This window comes from Mobula birostris, chromosome 3 (genome assembly GCF_030028105.1).
Source record: "Mobula birostris isolate sMobBir1 chromosome 3, sMobBir1.hap1, whole genome shotgun sequence".
Lineage (NCBI taxonomy): Eukaryota > Metazoa > Chordata > Chondrichthyes > Myliobatiformes > Myliobatidae > Mobula > Mobula birostris.
This window is the reverse complement of record NC_092372.1, coordinates 168,379,765-168,399,356: the sequence shown is the minus strand read 5'-3', so window position 1 is coordinate 168,399,356 and position 19,592 is coordinate 168,379,765. Positions and strand designations below refer to the sequence as shown.

At 39.4% G+C, this 19,592-nt stretch overlaps 1 protein-coding gene across 3 annotated transcripts in view; it reads right to left on the bottom strand.

The window, feature by feature from the left end:
• LOC140195408 (inactive phospholipase C-like protein 2) overlaps positions 1 to 19,592 on the bottom strand; it is a 230,596-nt gene that overhangs the window by 37,394 nt on the left and 173,610 nt on the right. The window contains exon 4 of one of the 3 annotated variants that reach the window (XM_072253651.1): positions 3,428 to 4,267. The exons of the other annotated variants lie outside the window; for them this stretch is intronic. Coding sequence (XP_072109752.1) covers positions 4,178 to 4,267 — 90 coding nt within the window. The 3' untranslated portion in view covers positions 3,428 to 4,177. Of the gene's footprint in view, positions 1 to 3,427; positions 4,268 to 19,592 lie in introns of those variants that run through there. 3 annotated transcript variants of the gene reach the window in all.

Sequence of the window (19,592 nt, the reverse complement as noted above, 5' to 3'; positions counted from 1 at the left end):
CTGTTATCATCACAGCGATGTACATTCCGCCGCAAGCTGATACTGACCTGGCTGTCAAGGAACTGTACGAGACCATCAACACACCCAGACTGCACACCCAGAGGCTGTCTTCATTGTCGCCGGTGACTTTAATCGAGTGTCGTTGACAAAAGTCTCTCTGAAGTTTTGTCAGCACATCCAGGTGAGTACTTGTGGAGATAACACATTTGACCACTGCTACGCTCCCTTCCGCAACGCTTACAAAGCTCTCCTTCGCCCAGCTTTTGGAAAATCAGATCACTCTTCGATCCTGCTTTTGCCGACATATAGGCAGAAGCTGAAACAAGAGGTGGCCATAGTTAAAACCGTCCATTGTTGGTCCAACCAGTCAGCCTCCATGCTGCAGGACTGCTTCAATGACATTGGCTGGAATGTCTTCCATAATGAGGATGCCCCTGAGTTCACTGATGGGGACCTGAGTCGCCCTAACCACAAACTGTTCCAGCTGCTACCATCCAGGAAATGGTAGCGTAGCATAAAAGCCAGGACCCACAGGCTCCGGGACAGCTTCTTCCACCAGGCCATCAGACTGATAAACTCACGCTGATTTGAGTGTATTCTATGTTACATTGACTGTTCTATTTATTATAAGTTATTATAAATTACTATGATTGCACATTGCACATTAAGATGGAGACATAACCATAGAACCATAGAACATTACAGCACAGAAACAGGCCTTTTGGCTCTTGGCTGTGCTGAACTATTTTTCTGCCTAGTCCCACTGACCTGCACCTGGACCATATCCCTCCATACACCTCTCATCCATGTACCTGTCCAAGTTTTTCTTAAATATTAAAAGTGAGCCCGCATTTACCACTTCACCTGGCAGCTCATTCCACACTCCCACCACTCTCTGTGTGAAGAAGCCCCCCCCCAATGTTCCCTTTAAACTTTTCCCCCTTCACCCTTAACCCATGTCCTCTGGTTTTTTTCTCCCCTTGCCTCAGTGGAAAAAGCCTGCTTGCATTCACTCTATCTATACCCATCATAATTTTATATACCTCTGTCAAATCTCCCCTCATTCTTCTACTTTCCAGGGAATAAAGTCCTAACCTATTCAACCTTTCTCTGTAACTCAGTTTCTCAAGTCCCAGCAACATCCTTGTAAACCTTCTCTGCACTCTTTCTACCTTATTCATACCCTTCCTGTAAATTGGTGACCAAAACTGCACATAATACTCCAAATTCGGCCTCACCAATGCCTTATACAACCTCATCATAACATTCCAACTCTTATACTCAATACTTTGATTTATAAAGGCCAATGTACCAGAAGCTCTCTTTACGACCCTATCTACCTGTGATGCCACTTTTAAGGAATTTTGTATCTGTATTCCCGGATCCCTCTGTTCTACTGCACTCCTCAGTGCCTTACCATTTACCCTGTATGTTCTACCTTGGTTTGTCCTTCCAAAGTGCAATACCTCACAATTGTCTGTATTAAACTCCATCTGCCATTTTTCAGCCCATTTTTCCAGCTGGTCCAAATCCCTCTGCAAGCTTTGAAAACCTTCCTCACTGTCCACTACACCTCCAATCTTTGTATCATCAGCAAATTTGCTGATCCAATTTACCACATTATCATCCAGATCATTGATATAGATGACAAATAACAATGGACCCAGCACTGATCCCTGTGGCACAACACTAGTCACAAGCCTCCACTCAGAGAAGCAATTCTCTACCACCACTCTCTGGCTTCTTCCATTGAGCCAATGTCTAATCCAATTTACCACCTCTCCATGTATACCTAGCGATCGAATCTTCCTAACTAACCTCCCATGCGGGACCTTGTCAAAGGCCTTACTGAAGTCCATGTAGACAACATCCACTGCCTTCCCTTCATCCACTTTCCTGGTAACATCCTCAAAAAACTCTAACAGATTTGTTAAACATGACCTACCATGTACAAAGCCATGTTGACTCTCCCTAATAAGTCCCTGTCTATCCAAATATTTGTAGATCCTATCTCTTAGTACTCCTTCCAATAACTTACCTACTACCGACGTCAAATTTACTGGCCTATAATTTCCCGGATTACTTTTAGAGCCTTTTTTAAACAACGGAACAACATGAGCTATCCTCCAATCCTCCGGCACCTCACCCGCAGATGCTGACATTTTAAAAAAACGTACAGATTTTACTCCTCATGTACGTGAAGGATGTAAGAAATAAAATTCAATTGGCCCAGTGACTTCAATGGAACATTGAAATAAAATTAGATAATAGTGTCACTAAATTGCTCCAAGTCTTTCACCAATTTGAATATGCTAATTTAGAGGCTTCCTATAGAAATTCCCAGTAAGGACTTTTAAGAGAGCCTTGATTACTAATCAAACAGCCACTTACATTCTTGAAAACTTTGTGGCACATTTATAGGTGAGAATTTTTTTCTCTTTTAGAAATGTCATCTTTGAGTAAATAGATGGTGAGTCTGAGACATACTCAAACCCCATTTTTAGGTAACTCGTAATTTATTCACAAATGTTATGTTTGACAATATGCCAGATATTTGGTTTATTAGCAAAGTCCAGTAGAGAAATTGGCAGTTGTAACATGGATAGTAAATTGGTTAAAGGATAGACCTAAAATGATAGCTCTGTTTTTCTTCCCACAGATGCTTCATGACTTGATAAGTGTTTCTGGCATTTTCTGTTATTATTTTAGATTTCCAATATCTGCAGTTTGTTTTTCTCTCTAAAAAGAGAGGATTGTTAAGATTGGCTGTTTTGCAAATTGTAAAAAGGAATACCTAGCAGTTTCCCAAGATCGATGGCAACTTTATTGTGCTTTGATTCAAGTTAATGATTTAGAAGCCACAGGAGATGATTTGGATATGTTCCAGATAATACAAAAGTGTCTAGACCGCCTTAAAAATAGAGTAAACCAAAAAGATTTCAAGGGTATTTAGACAGACAGCTGAGAATGTGTAGTGACTAAAATTCACAGCAGCAAAGCATGAAGAGATAGCAGCACAGCATCCGCAGATTTTCTCTTGTTTGTGCATGAAGAGATATATTTGTTAGGGAGATGGAGGAGAGAAAATACATATCAAATAATATAATTTAAAAATAGATATATAAATATAGAGAGGGGGCAGAAAGGGAGTAGTTGATTTAAAGTTGTAGGAACAAAAGGCTTGGTGTATAAAGCTACTATGTTATGCTAACCCTACATAAAATGCTACTTTATCCCAAGCTGAAGTATTACATTGAATTCCTGACATTACACTTCAAGGTGGCCAAGAAAATGTTGAAGACTTACTAGAATAATCCCATGAAGGAGGAGTTGCAGTCATGAGCTAGTCAAGTCCAGTCAAGTTTATTGTCATTTAACTATATACTGTACATGTATACCAACAAAAGTGACAACATTTTTTCTGAACCAGGATGTAAAACACTGTAGTACACAAAACACACATATAACATTCAATAACATAAAAAAGTTAGAACTAAATCTACAAATTTTTAGGTATGTACAAATCACACACCAAAAAATGCGACTGTTCGCTGAAGAGGCAAGAGGAAACTTGCAGAGGTACTTAAAGTCATTAAGGAGTTAGAAATGACTGAAAGATCAGTAACAATGGGAAATGACGTAGAGGTAAGGTGGAGAAAACATTGATCCATAACAATTATCAGTAGGCACAAAATGTTGGAGGAGCTCAGCATGTCAGGGGAGTAAACAGTTAATGTTTTGTAGCAAAATCCTGGCACAAAACTCCAATTGCTGATTTTCCTTCATAGATGGTGCCGAAGGCACTGAATGCCTCCAGCATTTAGAATGTTTTGATCCAGATTTCCAGCATCCACGTCTTTCTTCTGTCCTTCATAACAAGTAGTTTGGATTTGAATGTACACAGCTTAACCTCTCAAAAGAAAACTGAAATTCTCACAACAGAAGAGAATCAGCAATAAGAAAATAATGCAAGGGGGGAAACCATAATAGCCATTTTTATGGTCACAGAATTCTTCTTGGCAACCTCTCGACAATCAGAAAACAAGCTGTTGGAGGAGCTTAGTAGGTCAGGCAGCAACATCAGAGCCAAGTGGATAGTCAACATTTTGGGTTGCAACCTTTCTCTGGATTACTTCACATCTTAAGCACATTTTGGTATATTTTTGGATTGGAAATGTCAACCGGCAACTTCCTTCCTGACCCACTGAGTTCCTCCAGCAGTTTGTTTTTTGCTCCAGATTCCAGCTTCTGCTGCCTCTTCTGTCTTCTATTAATAAACATAAATTTGAATAAAATTAATCAAATGGAAAATGAATAACAACTTTATACATAGTTTTCACTATGATTAAGAATATTTTGATAAAAAAGTGAGAATGTTATGGCGCCCTGTACATTCTTTTTGATTGAAGAACTCTATATTTTTAGATCAGTACAAATCATACTCTTGGCAGAAATGTCCTATGTGAGTTGATCTAAGTCCTTGTGCCATAGCTTGAGACATGTTTAAACATCAATATTTATAATATAAATATCATTTGTCAATACTTTCCTGTCAGATGGTAAATTCAGGCTTCCTGTCGCTGCATGGAGCTACTGTCTCCTGGATTCCACATTGATCATTAATAAATAACATTGCATCCTCTGTCTTACTATCAACTAACTGTAAAACAATTTTCAAGCACTGCCTAGATGTTAGATTTATGTAATGTCTCTATCACTCTTCCAATATGTGCTCACTCTGCTTTCTTCTCACTTCTCTTTTAGCTCTCCATCCGGTGATGCTATGTAACTTCAAACTTTGTTTCCCACTTTCAAGTCAGACTTAAAATCTTCATTCCTCCTGACCCTGCTAGAATGTGCACACCAGATTTCTCTCCTCACTGACTTGCATTTCACTGCCATTCCTGTAGATTTAGGTAGTGTTTTAACATTTTTAAGCCCCTCCTCTGATGGTCCTCAAAACCTGCATTGTAATTTCACAAACTGCTCTTTGATGTGCATTGTAATGTGTTCTGCCTGTGCATGGATCTACCTCTTTTTGTTTTGTCTGGCCAAGCCTCTCAATGCATCCCAGGTTAAATATTAAATATGTCCAAACCACTGATTCTATGAGCTCAGCCATCTGTCCTTGCTGTGATAAACCCTTTGAACCAGATCATGCTTTGCTCTGGCCCATTCCTCGCACTTACCACACCCACTGTTTCTGCAGCTGCACTTACTTTTGGCAGCCCCATGGGTACAAGTGAACTGTCTTGGCCAGCCTACAAAGCAGCAAGCGGGCCTCAGGCAGCAATTCTTGAGATCTCATTTCCGGACTACCTGATGATCTATCAGTGCACTGAAAGGTCATTGAACTTAGCTCTGTCTCTAACTGTCTCCACTTCTGAGCTCCTTGTGTTCTCCTCAATAATTCCAAAAAATCCTATCATCTGAGGCAAATAAGAATCCAAATGCATGTGTCTTCTTCTTTCTAATATTTCCCTGTAAATTTAGAGATACCTTGGCTTTACTTGCTTCTGGTCCTCTTTTGAGCACCAAGTAGTTAATAATTTTTTTAGGAGCATAAATTAGCCATTTAACCCTCGAGTATGTTTGTGCCATTCAACAAAACCATACTCATATAACCCCTGTCATCTTCTCAGCTTTTCCCTGTGTTTCTTATAGTATATTATGATTTAAAATGAACAGCGATCGAGTATCAACTGCTGCATTGGATGTAGTGGTGGTGGTGAAGTTATTAGATGAGATTCTTGATCGAGAGTTCAGAGTTCAAATCCCAAAATGCCAGCTTCAAATCTAACTACTAACAAATAAATAAAATTGCAATAAGAACTAATGCCAAGCAAGGTAATCATGAACCACTAATAATTGTTAAAAATTCAACTTGTTCACTAATATCTAGGCAATCTGTCATTGTACCCAGTATGGGCAGTATGAGACAACAGAAACATGTTAATACAATTGACTTTTAAATAAAATGGGTAATAAATGCTGCCTTTGCCAGTGTTGTCCACATCCTGTGAATGAATCAAAAGGAACAAAAGGGTATTCCAAATTTCTACCATCCTCCACATGTAGAGACTTTAGTCTGATTTTGTGACTATACACCCTTACAGGACCCCCCAGTCACTGCAGATAGTCTCCCTTGATCAATACTCAGCTGTCCTTCCTTTTGTGTGGACACAAATCAAAACCCCTTTACAACACCACTGTAAAACTTATGTTCCAATATTCCACTTAAATGGGTCTTCAAAGTATATGTAGTCCCACTATTGCAAAAGATCCTCGCAGCCTTCTTTCTTGCTATGGGCCCGTTTTACATAGAAAACCTAGATCACAATACAAGCCCTTTGGCCCACGATGCTGTGCCGAACATGTACTTACTAAAAACATGCCAAACATGTTTTGCATGTGAATTTTCTCTGGAGTTTGCGGGATTGGTTTGCAGAGATTATCTTCTCTGATAGATTTGAGGCCCCTGAGATCTATGTTCAAATAAATGGTTGCACTGAAAATGAATCATCATTTTAAAATGCCTTCAAATTAAGTCCTGTGAATAACATGCACTCCAATACAGATCAACTTTCCTTCTTGCATGATGATCCTTCAAGCACACTTAGCCTACTGACATCTATAAATTTAAAACCTAGCAGAACCAGATTCACAAGAACCATAATACTGAATTGAGGATCTCTCTAGTTCACCTCCACATTAAAAACCCAAGCTACTTCCAGATTTTAAAACAGAACCCACTTTTACACTCTTCAGCCCATCTGCCATAATTTTCCTGCCTATAATATCCAAAGCTCTCATAGCCTCCACTCATGAGCTCCAGCTTATTAAAAACTTTTCCACCTATATCCTATCCAGAGAAATTCCACCAGTTTATCACCTACCTTCTTTCTTCAGTTTCTATTCCCTCAAAATTCAAATTCAAAATTCTCTCTGGTCACTTTCTCTGCAATATCCTTCACCCACATAAACCTTGCATCTTTCTATGTAAAAAACATTAAAGTGTATGTAAAAAAGTACATGTGAATATGTAATATAACAGCATTCAACAGCCATTTTGGTAATAAAATATATAACTTTGTCCTGAGGTCTCTTCGAAATAATGTTAAAGAGATTTTTGCAGCACTTGAAGGCAGGTTCACAACTAGCCAAGTACTATATACTACAACTTGTAACAAGGAGTGCAACAGCCACAGACATACATCCAGTCTGAATAAATATCCGTTTGAAGAAACCCTCCTCTGCACCTAGTGAGCATTACTAATCAGTGTCACTTACCATGTGACTGCAGGAGTAATCAGCTGGGTCAAAAATGGCCCAGGTGTCGAAGATTCTCTTGAGTAAAGGGTGTATTACTAAATCTGCACAGGAAGTAGCAAGTAAACAAAAAGAAGTCCTATAGGCTAAATAGTAGACCAAAAGAAACAATGGTTATAGAAAATCTGAACACAGATTAATTCAATAAAAAGGAAAAAGGATAAAACGGTAGCTGGAGCTTAATAACTACAAGAGTGACCTGGTTTTACACAATTGAACATGCAAGTTACTTACAACCTAAATGAAACAATAGATGTATTCTTCCTGAATTCCTTTGAAAAGGAAATCATGTGTGGGAACACTGCCGTAAAAGTGTAAGAAGACTTTTATTGGCCTTGGAGATTGCCCTGCGTATGTATCACATGATCACTGATCTGATAGCCCCATGGAAAGTCAAAGCTCTTCCCTTCATAAGAAATTATACAGATATTGGAAGACTATTTTAGTCAACCTCCATTTGAGTAGGGATCTACAAATCAGCACAAAAATCATATAATAGCAAAGTTTGTGAGTCCACTGTGGTGCTGGAAGATCTCTTGAGGAAAAATAAACAGCCACTGATCATGTATTCTTGCATGGTTAAGAAACCAAGGCCTTTCTTCTGCTCAGTCCCTCACTGTAGAAGAAGGTTACAGATGGCAACAATACAGATGAGAGATGTAAAAGTAGGGAGAAATGAAGTGCTTCCATTACATCTGCCCACAGCTGCACCTTCCATCGACACCTGACTTCTTTTTCTCTCTGTCAAAGTCGCTTCTACTAAATGCTTCTCCCTTAATGCACTTTAGTAAGTTTCTAAATGTACTGTACATGTATATACTTCACGAGACCATAACCTCTCTTCACGTTCAGTCCCACCAGTTCTAGTGGGAATTTCCTCTCCCTCCTCCAACATTGCTGCATCCTGGATCTGGCACTTCTGCTTTGTAATATCTGAGCATCCCTTGGCCCTGATTACTAACTGACATCCATTTAATGTTATGTCATCTGGAACTTGGGAAAAAAAAAATTACAAATCAATCAGAAAAAGTAAGAGAGGGGAATAAATGGTTCAGTCTTTCAAAGGCACAAGGGACTAAATAACCAGAAATGGCTCGAAACAACAATCCAGCATGATCAGAACAATAATATTGTTCACAGCATTTATTTGGTTGTTTGCCAAAGTTTAAGAGTTGCATCAGAGGAACCTGCACAGAATTTTGGTCCTTCTGTCTTTACCCTTAATCCACTTCTAAGTAGGTCAGAAATAATTCCTCCCCCCCCCCAAGTGATTTTGTTATAATACAATTTCATTTTTCCTTTAGGATGGCTCCAGACTTACTGGACTCCAGAAAATCAAGTTACAGGCTGGCATTGCACAATTTCCAGTCTGCAGAATGCATACCAGGGATCAAATGGCTCCATGGCAGTGATCCACAGCACAGCCTGTTTGAATTTCTATCTCCCTATGTTTGTAGTGGAACCACTATAAGACTCAAGGGGACACTTCAAATAATTGCAGATACCCAAGAAGCATAGCAGAGTACTATGATAGCAGAGGAAATGGATTTTAATTCTGTTTGATATCATACTCAATATTCTACATTATAGATTTGTCTTGGCATAATTTAATTACTGTAAAAATGAAGAAGCAGAAGATATTTATTTATCTAGAATAAATAGAAATTACTGCATTTTAAAATATCTGATTCAAGCTTTTATACAATTCATGCATTAAAAGCATACATCATCAATGGTTACTTCACCTTTAGAGTTTTCCAGCAAAGGCAACACAGTATGCAAGAAGCTCAGTATAGATTACTAGGGTTTGCTTATCTGAATGCAGTAATATGAGTATATTTTTCAATGACTCTTGCATAACACACAGTGGTCAATTTTCCCACCATCTAGAATGCTTTTAGCATTTGGGAGGAAACTTGTATACTTGAACTTTTGGAGAACATTCAAACTCCATTCAGCTAGCATCTGAGATCAGGATTGAATTTAGGTCACTGGAGCTATGCAGCAATAGCAGCACTAACTGGCTCTGGTGTTAGGAGCTTGTCCTTTACAAACAATTTTTAATGTTAAAAATAACCAAATAATTTAAGTAGTATTGCAATGCAAATCAAATTATAAAATTTGAGGTTCATGTAAACATTCTCTCAATAACTAAGTTAATAACTGCACATACACAAAATAGTAAAAAGAAAGCAGCCACGAGATAAATTAACTTACACAGAACATGTGACCATATGACTGGTATTTGTATAAAGAAGTATTTGTGCATCAGACATTGCTTTAAGATGAATTTTTGATTAACTAATCAATTTCTGCTCCTTCACATTCAATCTCTTGCATGTTCTGAGGTACCATAAAGTTCTGGGCTAGCAACCAGAATGCTGGATCATTGATCCAGAAACAACAGTTCTAATTGCACCACAGAACCTGAGCAATTTAAATTCAATTCAATAAATCCGAGATTTAGTGTTAGCTGCCCAAATGATTAAACCAGATTGTAATTAAATTTTAATCTTTAGAAAATGGACATAGAAGGATATCAGCAGAGTACAAGCCCTTCAGCTCACGATGTACTTACCTTTCAACCCACTCCAAAATCAATCTTACACTCCCCTCCTACACACACTGCCGTATATGAGGTGAAATTTATTGTTTTGTAGCAGCAGTACAATGTAAAGACATAAAATTACTATAAATTACAAAACAAACAAACAGAACAAAAAATAATGAGGTAATATTCATGGATGGTGGGGAGGGCTGTGCTCGTGATGAAGCTAGCTCAGTCAACAACCCCTCTGCAGCCTCCTGCGATCCTGTGCGTTGAAGACTCTACCAGGCTGCAACCAGACCGAATGCTCTCCACCAAACATCTGCAGAAATTTACAAGTCTTTGATGACATAACAAATCTCTTTAAACTCCTAACAAAATAGAGTTGCTGGTGTGTCTCTTCATGACTGCATCAAATTGTCTTGTCCAGGACAGATCCTCAGAGATGTTGATACACAGGAACTTAAAGTTGCTCACCCTTACCACCACTGAACCCTCACAATCAGTTCCTTGGTCTTGCAGACATTAATTGCAAATGTTGCTGCAACTCCATTCAACCGGTCAATTTGCCTCACTCGTGCATTCCTTCTCATTGCCATCTGAGATTTTACCTACAACAGTGGTGTCATCTGAGATTTTACCTACAACAGTGGTGTCATTTGCAAAATGGCATTGAAGCTGTACTTAGCCACACTGTCATGAGATTATGAAATCAGAGTCACGGAGTCATGTGGCAAAGAAGCACAGTTAGTTAATTCTTCAGCGCAATTTGACTATGCTGACCCAGATGCCTCTCTATGCTAACCCCAATTTGCCAGCATTCAGCCTAAATAACTCTATTCCATTACATGTACCTGTCCAGATGCTTTTTAAATACTGTAACTGTACTTAGCCTCTACCACCTCCTCAAGCAGCTTGCCTCATTACATCCAGTATGCCCTGTGTGAAAAACTATGCTCTAGTGAAATCAATTTAGCCTGTCCGATCTCTCTTTGTAACCGAAGCCTTTTATTCCAGGGAGCATTTGGAGAATCTCTTCTGATCTTGCTCTAGCCTACTGCACTACTATATCCTATCTATAGTGTGCTGATCAAGGCTGCACACAGTATTCCAGGAACAGCTGAATCAATGTTTGCAACATGATGTCTCAATGCTTATACTTAGTAACTCAGATGAAGGTAGGCAATGAAATGCCTTTTTACTGCGCCATTAATCTGTATTGTTATTTTCAGGGAGCTAACAACTTGTACCACAAAGTCCTTCCACACATCAACACGTCTTAGGTCTCTGTTATTTACTGCATATGCCCTGCCAGTATTAGATTACACTTTTTGGATTAGATTCCTCCACACATAAAGACTGAATGTTAAAGCCTAGTGGGACACCAATGGCAAGAGGCCTCAGGCAATGCATGCTCATGTCTCACCTTCACTCTCTCCTGAAAATCTTTGTCAGGGGGTGAATTCAGGGGTGCAAACAGTGAGATGAGATGTTCAGATTTCTGTGTGCTTCAAAGAGTCTCCTAAATTCCTGAACACAGGCATAGTCAATTCAAATTTTTTTCTTCAATCTTGCCATCGCAGGAATTAGTCTAGTGAAAAGCATTTCCTTCCTTAGGTAAGAACACCAAAACTGCATTCAGTACTCCATGATTGCTCGTTCTAAGATTCTATGTGATTTAAGTAAGATATCATTGCTCTTGTATCAAAACTTCTTCAATGAATGTAAACATATGATTTACTTCTTAAATCCTACCAGCAGCTGTATATTTGCTTTCAATGCCTAGAATACAGGGACAACAAGATCCCTTTGTACATCAACACTTCCCTTTCTATCATTTATCACCTGTCAAATAAAACCCCGATTTCAATTTTGTCTACCAAAGTGCATAACTTCACATTCATCCACATTAATTGTAACTGTCAATCACTCGCCCACTCATTCAATTTGTCTAAATTGCCTGAAGCCTCTTTGCATCCTCCTCACATCTCACAATCCCACCTAATTCAGCAAATGCAGGGTGATTACATTCAGCTCCTCTATATCATTGATATATAATATGAATAGCCGGGGCCTAAGAATTAATGCCTGTAGTACTCCACTCGTCACTGTGTGCTACCCCTAAAAAAATACATTTATCTCTACTTTCTATTTCCTGTCAATGTCTATATATTACCCCAACTCCCATACACTTTGTTATTGCACATCAACTTCTTTTGTAGAATTTATCAAGGTCATCTGAAAATCCAAATGGATTACCTAGTTGTTCCTTAACTATTCTACCAATTACATCCTCAAAAAGCTTCAGTAGTTTGGTTAAACATGATCTTCTCTTCATAAGTCCAAGTTGACCATGTCTAATCTCATTGATATTTTCTAAGTGTTCTGTCATAACATTCATTATTCCATAAGAAACTGCAAGGTAAAAAGACTCTGATGCAAGTGATATACAGGGCCCTGAACAGAGGCCAGGTTGTGGGATATAAATTTCAAAGAGAAATAGAAAAGATATGTAATAAGGACAATGTTATGATAGTCACATGGGGGATTTCAATATGCAGGGTGATTGGGAAAATCAGGTTGGTGCTGGATGCCAAAAGAGGGAAATTTGTAGATTGCCTACAAGATGGCTTTTTAGAACAGCTTGTGATCGAGCCCACTAAGGGAAAGGCAATTCTGGATTGGAACTCTTAGGTGACAGTGATCATAATATGATAAAATTCACCCTGCCGTTTGAGAGGGAGAAGATAAAGTCAGATATATTAGTATTACAGTGCAGCTCCTCCTTCTGAGGGAGGAGCTGGCCAAAGTTGATTGGAAGGGGACTAGCAGGATGACAGCAGAACAACAATGGCTGGAGTTTCCGGGGGTAACTGGTGGTGCGGGATAGATACATCCCAAAAATGAAGAAGGATGAAGCAACCATGGTTGACAAGGAAAGTCACAGTCAGCATAAAAGCAAGTGGGAAGTTAGAGGATCGGGAAGTTTTTAAAAATCAATGGAAGGCAACAAAAAAACCATAAGGGAAGAAAAGAAGAAATATGAAGGTAAACTAGCCAATATTATCAAATAGGATACCAAATATTTTTCAGAAAAATAAAGAGTAAAAGAGAGGTGAGAGTGGATATTGGATCAACGGAAAATAATGCTGGAAAGGTAGTAATGGGGGACAAAGAAATGGCAGACGAACTTTTTGCATCAGTATTCACTGTGGAAGACATTAGCAGTATGCCAGAAATTTGAGAGTGCCGGTGGGGGGTGGGGGGGGGGTGCAGAAGTAAGTGTAGCTGCTATTACTAAGGTGCTTGAGAAGCTGAAAGGTCTGAAGGTAGATAAGCCACCTACACCACAGGGTTCTGAACTCACTTTCAAAGAATTTTCATCTCATGTTCTCGATATTTATTGTTTATTAACTTCTATTTTCTGTTTGTTTTTGCACAGATTGATATTCTTTGTCCTGTTGGGTGTGGTGTTTCATTTATTGTATTATGGTTCTTGGATTTACTGTGTATGCCCACAAGAAAATGAATCTTAGGGTTGTATTTGGAGACATAAATGTACTTTGATAATACATTTACTTTTAACTTTGAACTTTAAGTGCCTCCTCTTTGTATCTAATTTCTTCTATTCACAATGGATGGTTTACTTTCTTTGTTGTGTTCTGTGTCAGATATGGATATATATCAGAATCAGAATCAGGTTTATTATCACCGGCATGGTGAAATTCATTAACTTAGCAGCTGCAGTTCAATGCAATACATAATCTAGCAAAGAAAAGAAAAAAATAGTAATAATAAATAAAATAAAAATAATAATAAATAAAGAAGTAAATCAATTACATATTTTGAATAGATTTTTTTTAAGTGCAAAAAAAGAAATACTGTATATTTTTTAAAAAGTGAGTTAGTGTCCAAATATTCAACGTCTATTTAGGAATCGGATGGCGAAGGGGAAGAAGCTGTTCTTGAATCACTGAGTGTGTGCCTTCAGGCTTCTGTACCTCCTACCTGATGGTAACAGTGAGAAAAGGGGACTGGAGGTCCTCAATAATGGACGCTGCCTTTCTGAGACACTGCTCCCTAAAGATGTCCGATGGGGCTGACTTGTTTAATGCTCTCCACGGTACAACTATAGAAGTTTTTGGGTGTATTTGTTGACATGCCAAATCTCATCAAACTCCTAATGAAGTATAGCCGCTGTCTTGCCTTCTTTATAACTATGTCGATATGTTGGGACCAGGTTAGATCCTCAGATATCTTGACACCCAGAAACTTGAAGCAGCTGACTCTCTCCACTTCTGATCCCTCTATGATGATTGGTATGTGTTCCTTCGTCTGACCCTTCCTGAAGTCCACAATCAGCTCTTTCATATTACTGATGTTGAGTGCCAGGTTGTTGCTGTGGCACCACTCCACTAGTTGGCATATCTCACTCCTGTACGCCCTCTTGTCATCACCTGAGATTCTACCAACAATATTTGTATTGTCAGCAAATTTGTAGATAGTATTTGAGCTATGCCTAGCCACACAGTCATGTGTATATAGAGAGTACAGCAGTGGGCTAAGCACATACCCCTGAGGTGCGCCAGTGTTGATCTTCAGCGAGGAGGAGATGTTAACCACAATCTGCACAGATTGTGGTCTTCCGATTAGGAAGTTGAGGATCCAATTGCAGAGGGAGGTACAGAGGCCCAGGTTCTGCAATTTCTCAGGATTGTGGGAATGATGGTATTAAATGCTGAGCTATAGTTTATGAACAGCATCCTGACATAGGTGTTTATGTTGTCCAGGTGATCTAAAGCCATGTGGATAGCCATTGAGATTGCGTCTGCCTTTGACCTATTGTGGCGATAGGCAAATTGCAATGGGTCCCGGTCCTTGCTGAGGCAAGAGTTCAGTCTAGCCATGACCAACCTCTCAAAGCATTTCATCACTGTTGATGTGAGTGCTACTGGGCGATAGTCATTAAGGCAGCCCACATTATTCTTCTTAGGCACCGGTATAATTGTTGCCTTTTTGAAGCAAGTGGGTACTTCCACCCGTAGCAGTGAGAGGTTGAAAGTGTCCTTGAATACTCCCGCTAGTTGGTTCATACAGGTTTTCAGAGCCTTACCAGGTGGCCCATCGGGACCTTCCGCCTTGCGAGGGTTCACTCTCTTTAAAGACAGCCTAACATTGGCCTCTGAGACGGAGATCACAGGTGCAGCAGGAATCTTCACAGCTGGTAGTGAAGCATCGCTGCCATTCATGCTATTGGGTTTCATTTTGTAGGAAGTAATGTCTTGCAGACCCTGCCAGAGTTGCCGTGCATCCAATGTCGCCTCCAACCTCGTTCGAAATAGTCGCTTGCAGCTCCTGCATTCATGTCTTCAATGTTAGCCATTGCCACCTACTGTTGTGATATTAATAAAGGTTCCCAGTTTTTCAGAGCCAACTCATTCCTCATATCTTTGTTGTTTCCTTTGTTTAGATTTGGACCCCGATTTTCGATTGAACAGCTTCACTTTCCATTCTAATGAAATTCCTATCAGTCCTCTTCACTAAAGGATAAGGAGGACTAATTTGCCGTGATCATCCCTGATATTGATTAGAACTGCTTCTGTGTAAGACAGGGCTTGAAACCCAAGAAATACAGGAACAAAAAACAATTCTTGCTGTTGTTCATTGATTTTGATCATTTTAGCTTCATATAAATAACCAAGTACCTCCCTCTGCAATTGGATCCTTGACTTTCTCATCAAGAAACTAGTCAGTGTGGATGGGAAATAACATCTTCTTGCTGACAGGTAACTCTGGCACACTGCAAAGGCTTAGCTTACTGCTCTACTCTTTCTACACCCATGACGATGTAACTGGGCACAGCTCCAACACCAACTATAAATTTGCCAATGACACAAATAATGTTCTATTTTTCCGAGGAATCTGCGTCTCTGAAGATCTATCCAGGGCCCGACATATTGATAAATTACAAAGAAAGAACAACAGTTGTTATACGTCATTAGGAGTTTGAGAAGACTTGGTATGTCACCAAATACTCTCGCAAATTTCTATAGATGTACCGTGGAGAACATTCTGACCAGTTGCATCACCATTTGGCATGGAGGGACCACCGCACAAGATCAGAAAAAGAAACCTCAGCCAGCTCCATCATGTGCACCAGCCTCCCCAGTATCGAGAACACCTTGATGCCTCAAAAAGGGGACACCCATCATTAAAGACCCTCATTACCCAGAACATGACCTCTCATTGCTACCACCTAGAAGGTGGTACAGGAACCTGTGTAATTTATAGTTTTTTATTATGCTGCCGCAGAATAACAAATTTCTCGACATATGCCAGTGATATTAAACCTGATTCTGAAAGAAACTCTTACTTTCGTAGGGAGTTTTACAGCCTCAGGAAATATTCACTTTAATTTTTTAATTAAATGTCTCAAGAGAAATAAAATCGATAAAGTGTCTTACAATCGTTAGAGATTTTTCAATTTGTCTCTTCTATTTTGAAACAAATGACAATCAATCACACCATTAATGTATTCTTTAGGTAATTCAGCAAGCTTATACTGTGTGTCATTGAACCAAAAAGATCATCTTTGATCACATTTTAGCTGAACTCCTTCAGGTTGGTAAGAGGTTTACCAATTCAATTTGGGAACAACATGAAGAGATTCTGTAATAAAGAAATTATAACTGAGTAAAGAGTTAGTAGCTTAAGGAGAAGAAAAAGGCTGGAATTTTAAAAAGTGAATGGGAAAGAATTGCCAGATCACATCTCAATGTAGTCCTCTGTTGCTATGGGAGGGGTCTCCAACCTTTTTTGCAATGCAGACCGGTTTATTATTGACAATATTCTTGCGGACCGGCCGACCCAGGGGTTGGGAGTGTAGGGTTGCCAACGGACAAGAGTAGCTGTCAAATACGTTGTGTTTACCCAGAGAAAGACTACAATGACCATGAAGCCTTGCGTGGGCACCAGTGCGCATGCGTGACTTGCCCATGCATGTACATGCCGATTTTTTTCTACAAATCGTTTTTGGCGATTCTGTTCGGCGGTGGGGGTGTTAATCACGACCGGAATATAGGTGATAAGTGGCTAATACACTCAATTTCGTTTCTAAAAGGGTTTATCTAATGAATTTAATATTAAACACACAGCGCATATTTTCCTCGCATGAATATAGTGATAAGTCAATTATCAGGGGAGGACAGGGGAGCTTGAATTAAGTGTTGAACGAACTTCTAGTAAAAGTGGTAGAGGCAGGTTCGATATTATCATTTAAAGAAAAATTGGATAGGTATATGGACAGGAAAGGAATGGAGGGTTATGGGCTGAGTGCAGGTTGGTGGGAGTAGCGTTCAGTACAGACTAGAAGGGCAGAGATAGCCTGTTTCCGTGCTGTAATTGTTATATGGTTTATATAAGTCAACAGCATCATAACATTCTAAGTAACGTTTGGATATTAAACACACAGCGCATATTTTCCCCGTTTGAACATATAAAATCATTGCAACACACCAATATCGCTGAATCAGTGGGAGCCCTGGGCTTGTTTTCCTGAAACAATACAGTCCCATCGAGGGGTGATGGGAGACAGCGATACTCGAAGGGGGTTCCTTATGTCCAGTCTATTCCGCAGTTTAGTTTTCGTTACATTCATTGCAGAGATATGTTGGAAATGGAAGCAACGTTTTCAGTGCTTTCGTGGCTGTCTCAGGATACCTAGCCTTGACTTTGATCCAGAATGCCGGCAGAGATGTTATGTCAAACATACTTTTCAGCCTGCTGTCATTTGCAAGCTCGAGGAGTTGATCTCCTTCCTGCGCTGAAATGGATGACGCGTGGGTAATGACCTTGCATGTGTTCAAGCTCAACAGTGGGCGTGACAGGGAATGAGGAAAGGTGCAGCTGACTCATATCGCCAAATCACATTGTTTCCTCGCGGCCCGGTAGCACATGCTTTGCGGCCCGGTGGTTGGGGACCGCTGTGCTATGGGACTTTCTTCTACTCTCAGAAACTCATTCTGTTCCACATTATCCTTGCCCATATTCAAATCCTTTTATACCTCTTCCCCAGCACCATGCACATTTTCTCATCAAGAATTGTTTCTTCTTATCGTTATCTCAACCAACAGATAATGACAAGTATAAACTATCCTCAATCATCCTTGTCACCCTGTCTCCACTTTAACATCACTCCTTATAGTGAAGGTGTAGTAATGGTTAAGAATATTAATAATTATAAAACAATTACAGGGATACAAAAGAAAATAACCAGCTGGGTTACCAAAAAAAAAGATACTTGAAATCTTGAATAAATCAGAATATGATGCAAATATGCAGTATTTGTGGAAAAAGAAACAGACTTAAAATTTTGTCAATGACCATTCATTAGAAGGTCACTGTCCTGATAAAAAGCTCTTGACCCAGGAGGTTTACTCAGTTCTTCTCTCCACGAGTCTTGCTTGACCTGCTGAGAATATCTAGCATTTTCTGTTCTCTCTTTTAAATATACACAGATAGTTGAGACTTTGTATCTATAGTTCAGACTCCCAAAGGGAATGGTTACAACAGATACTGTAGATGTAGGGGGGTGTGCAAACACAAATGTAGAAAGTCATGCTGCAGCTGTATAAAACTGATTAGGCTGCATTTAGAATTTTGTTTGCAGTTTTAGTCACAGCATGACAGGAAGGACGTGGAGGCTTTGGAGAGGGTGCAGAACAGGTTGTTGCTTTAAGGTGAAGCTGAGCAAACTTTGGGTTGTGTTCTCTGGAGTGCTGGACGCGAAGGAGTGACCTGATGAATTAAAAGAGGCATGGATAGTCAGAGTCTTTTACACAAGGTGGAAATGCCAAATACTAAAGGGCATAGGTTTAAGATGAGAGGAGGATTATTTAAAGGATATGTATGAGTTAAGTTTTATTTTTTTCCACAGAGTGGTAGGTGCTTGGAACAAGCTGCCATTGAGGTGGTAGAAGCAGGTATGAATACATTTGATGCACAAGAGGAATTTAGACAGATACATGAATAGGCAGGAAAAAGAGGGATATGAACAACGAGCAGGTAGCTGAACGGCTGGCTCAAATATGTGGGCAGTAGGGCCTGTTTCTGTGCTGTACAGTTCTATGAGATTTTTTTAAAAATGGTGTATATAGAAATTGCAATGTCACTTTAAATTGCAAATGTTTCCTTACACTTACAGAATTTGGTGCACACATCACAATTACAAAAATCTAACCATGAATGTGTTAATCCTTAATTAGCTTCCTAAGATTTTCTTACCATTAATTAAAGAAACATAATTACAATAATTCCCAATAGCCAAGTCCTAACACCATTCACTTTCAATCTTGAAGACTGCAGTAATTGCACTAATTTTGCAATACTGATTTCTCTGCTGCCATTAACCTGTTTCTCCTGTTTATCATAATAAGTGCAATTTCCACTCCAGCAGTTGGTTGGCCATGCCACAGCATTAAAATAACTTCTGTAGCTACTGAAATATCTCGTGAAAGAGGCTGTAACATGAATATTGCACACTAGATACAAGCAGCCATGTGGTCACTGAATTGGAGGATGCAAATACTAGTGGGGCATCCCCTTTAAAGGAAAACAAGACGGAAAGCTCAAAGTGCAAAGTTAAAACTGGGTGTATTGTGCTCAGGTTGTTTAAAGAAGTTAGGTAAAATCCTGAAAGAACTTGCCGACTCTTAAT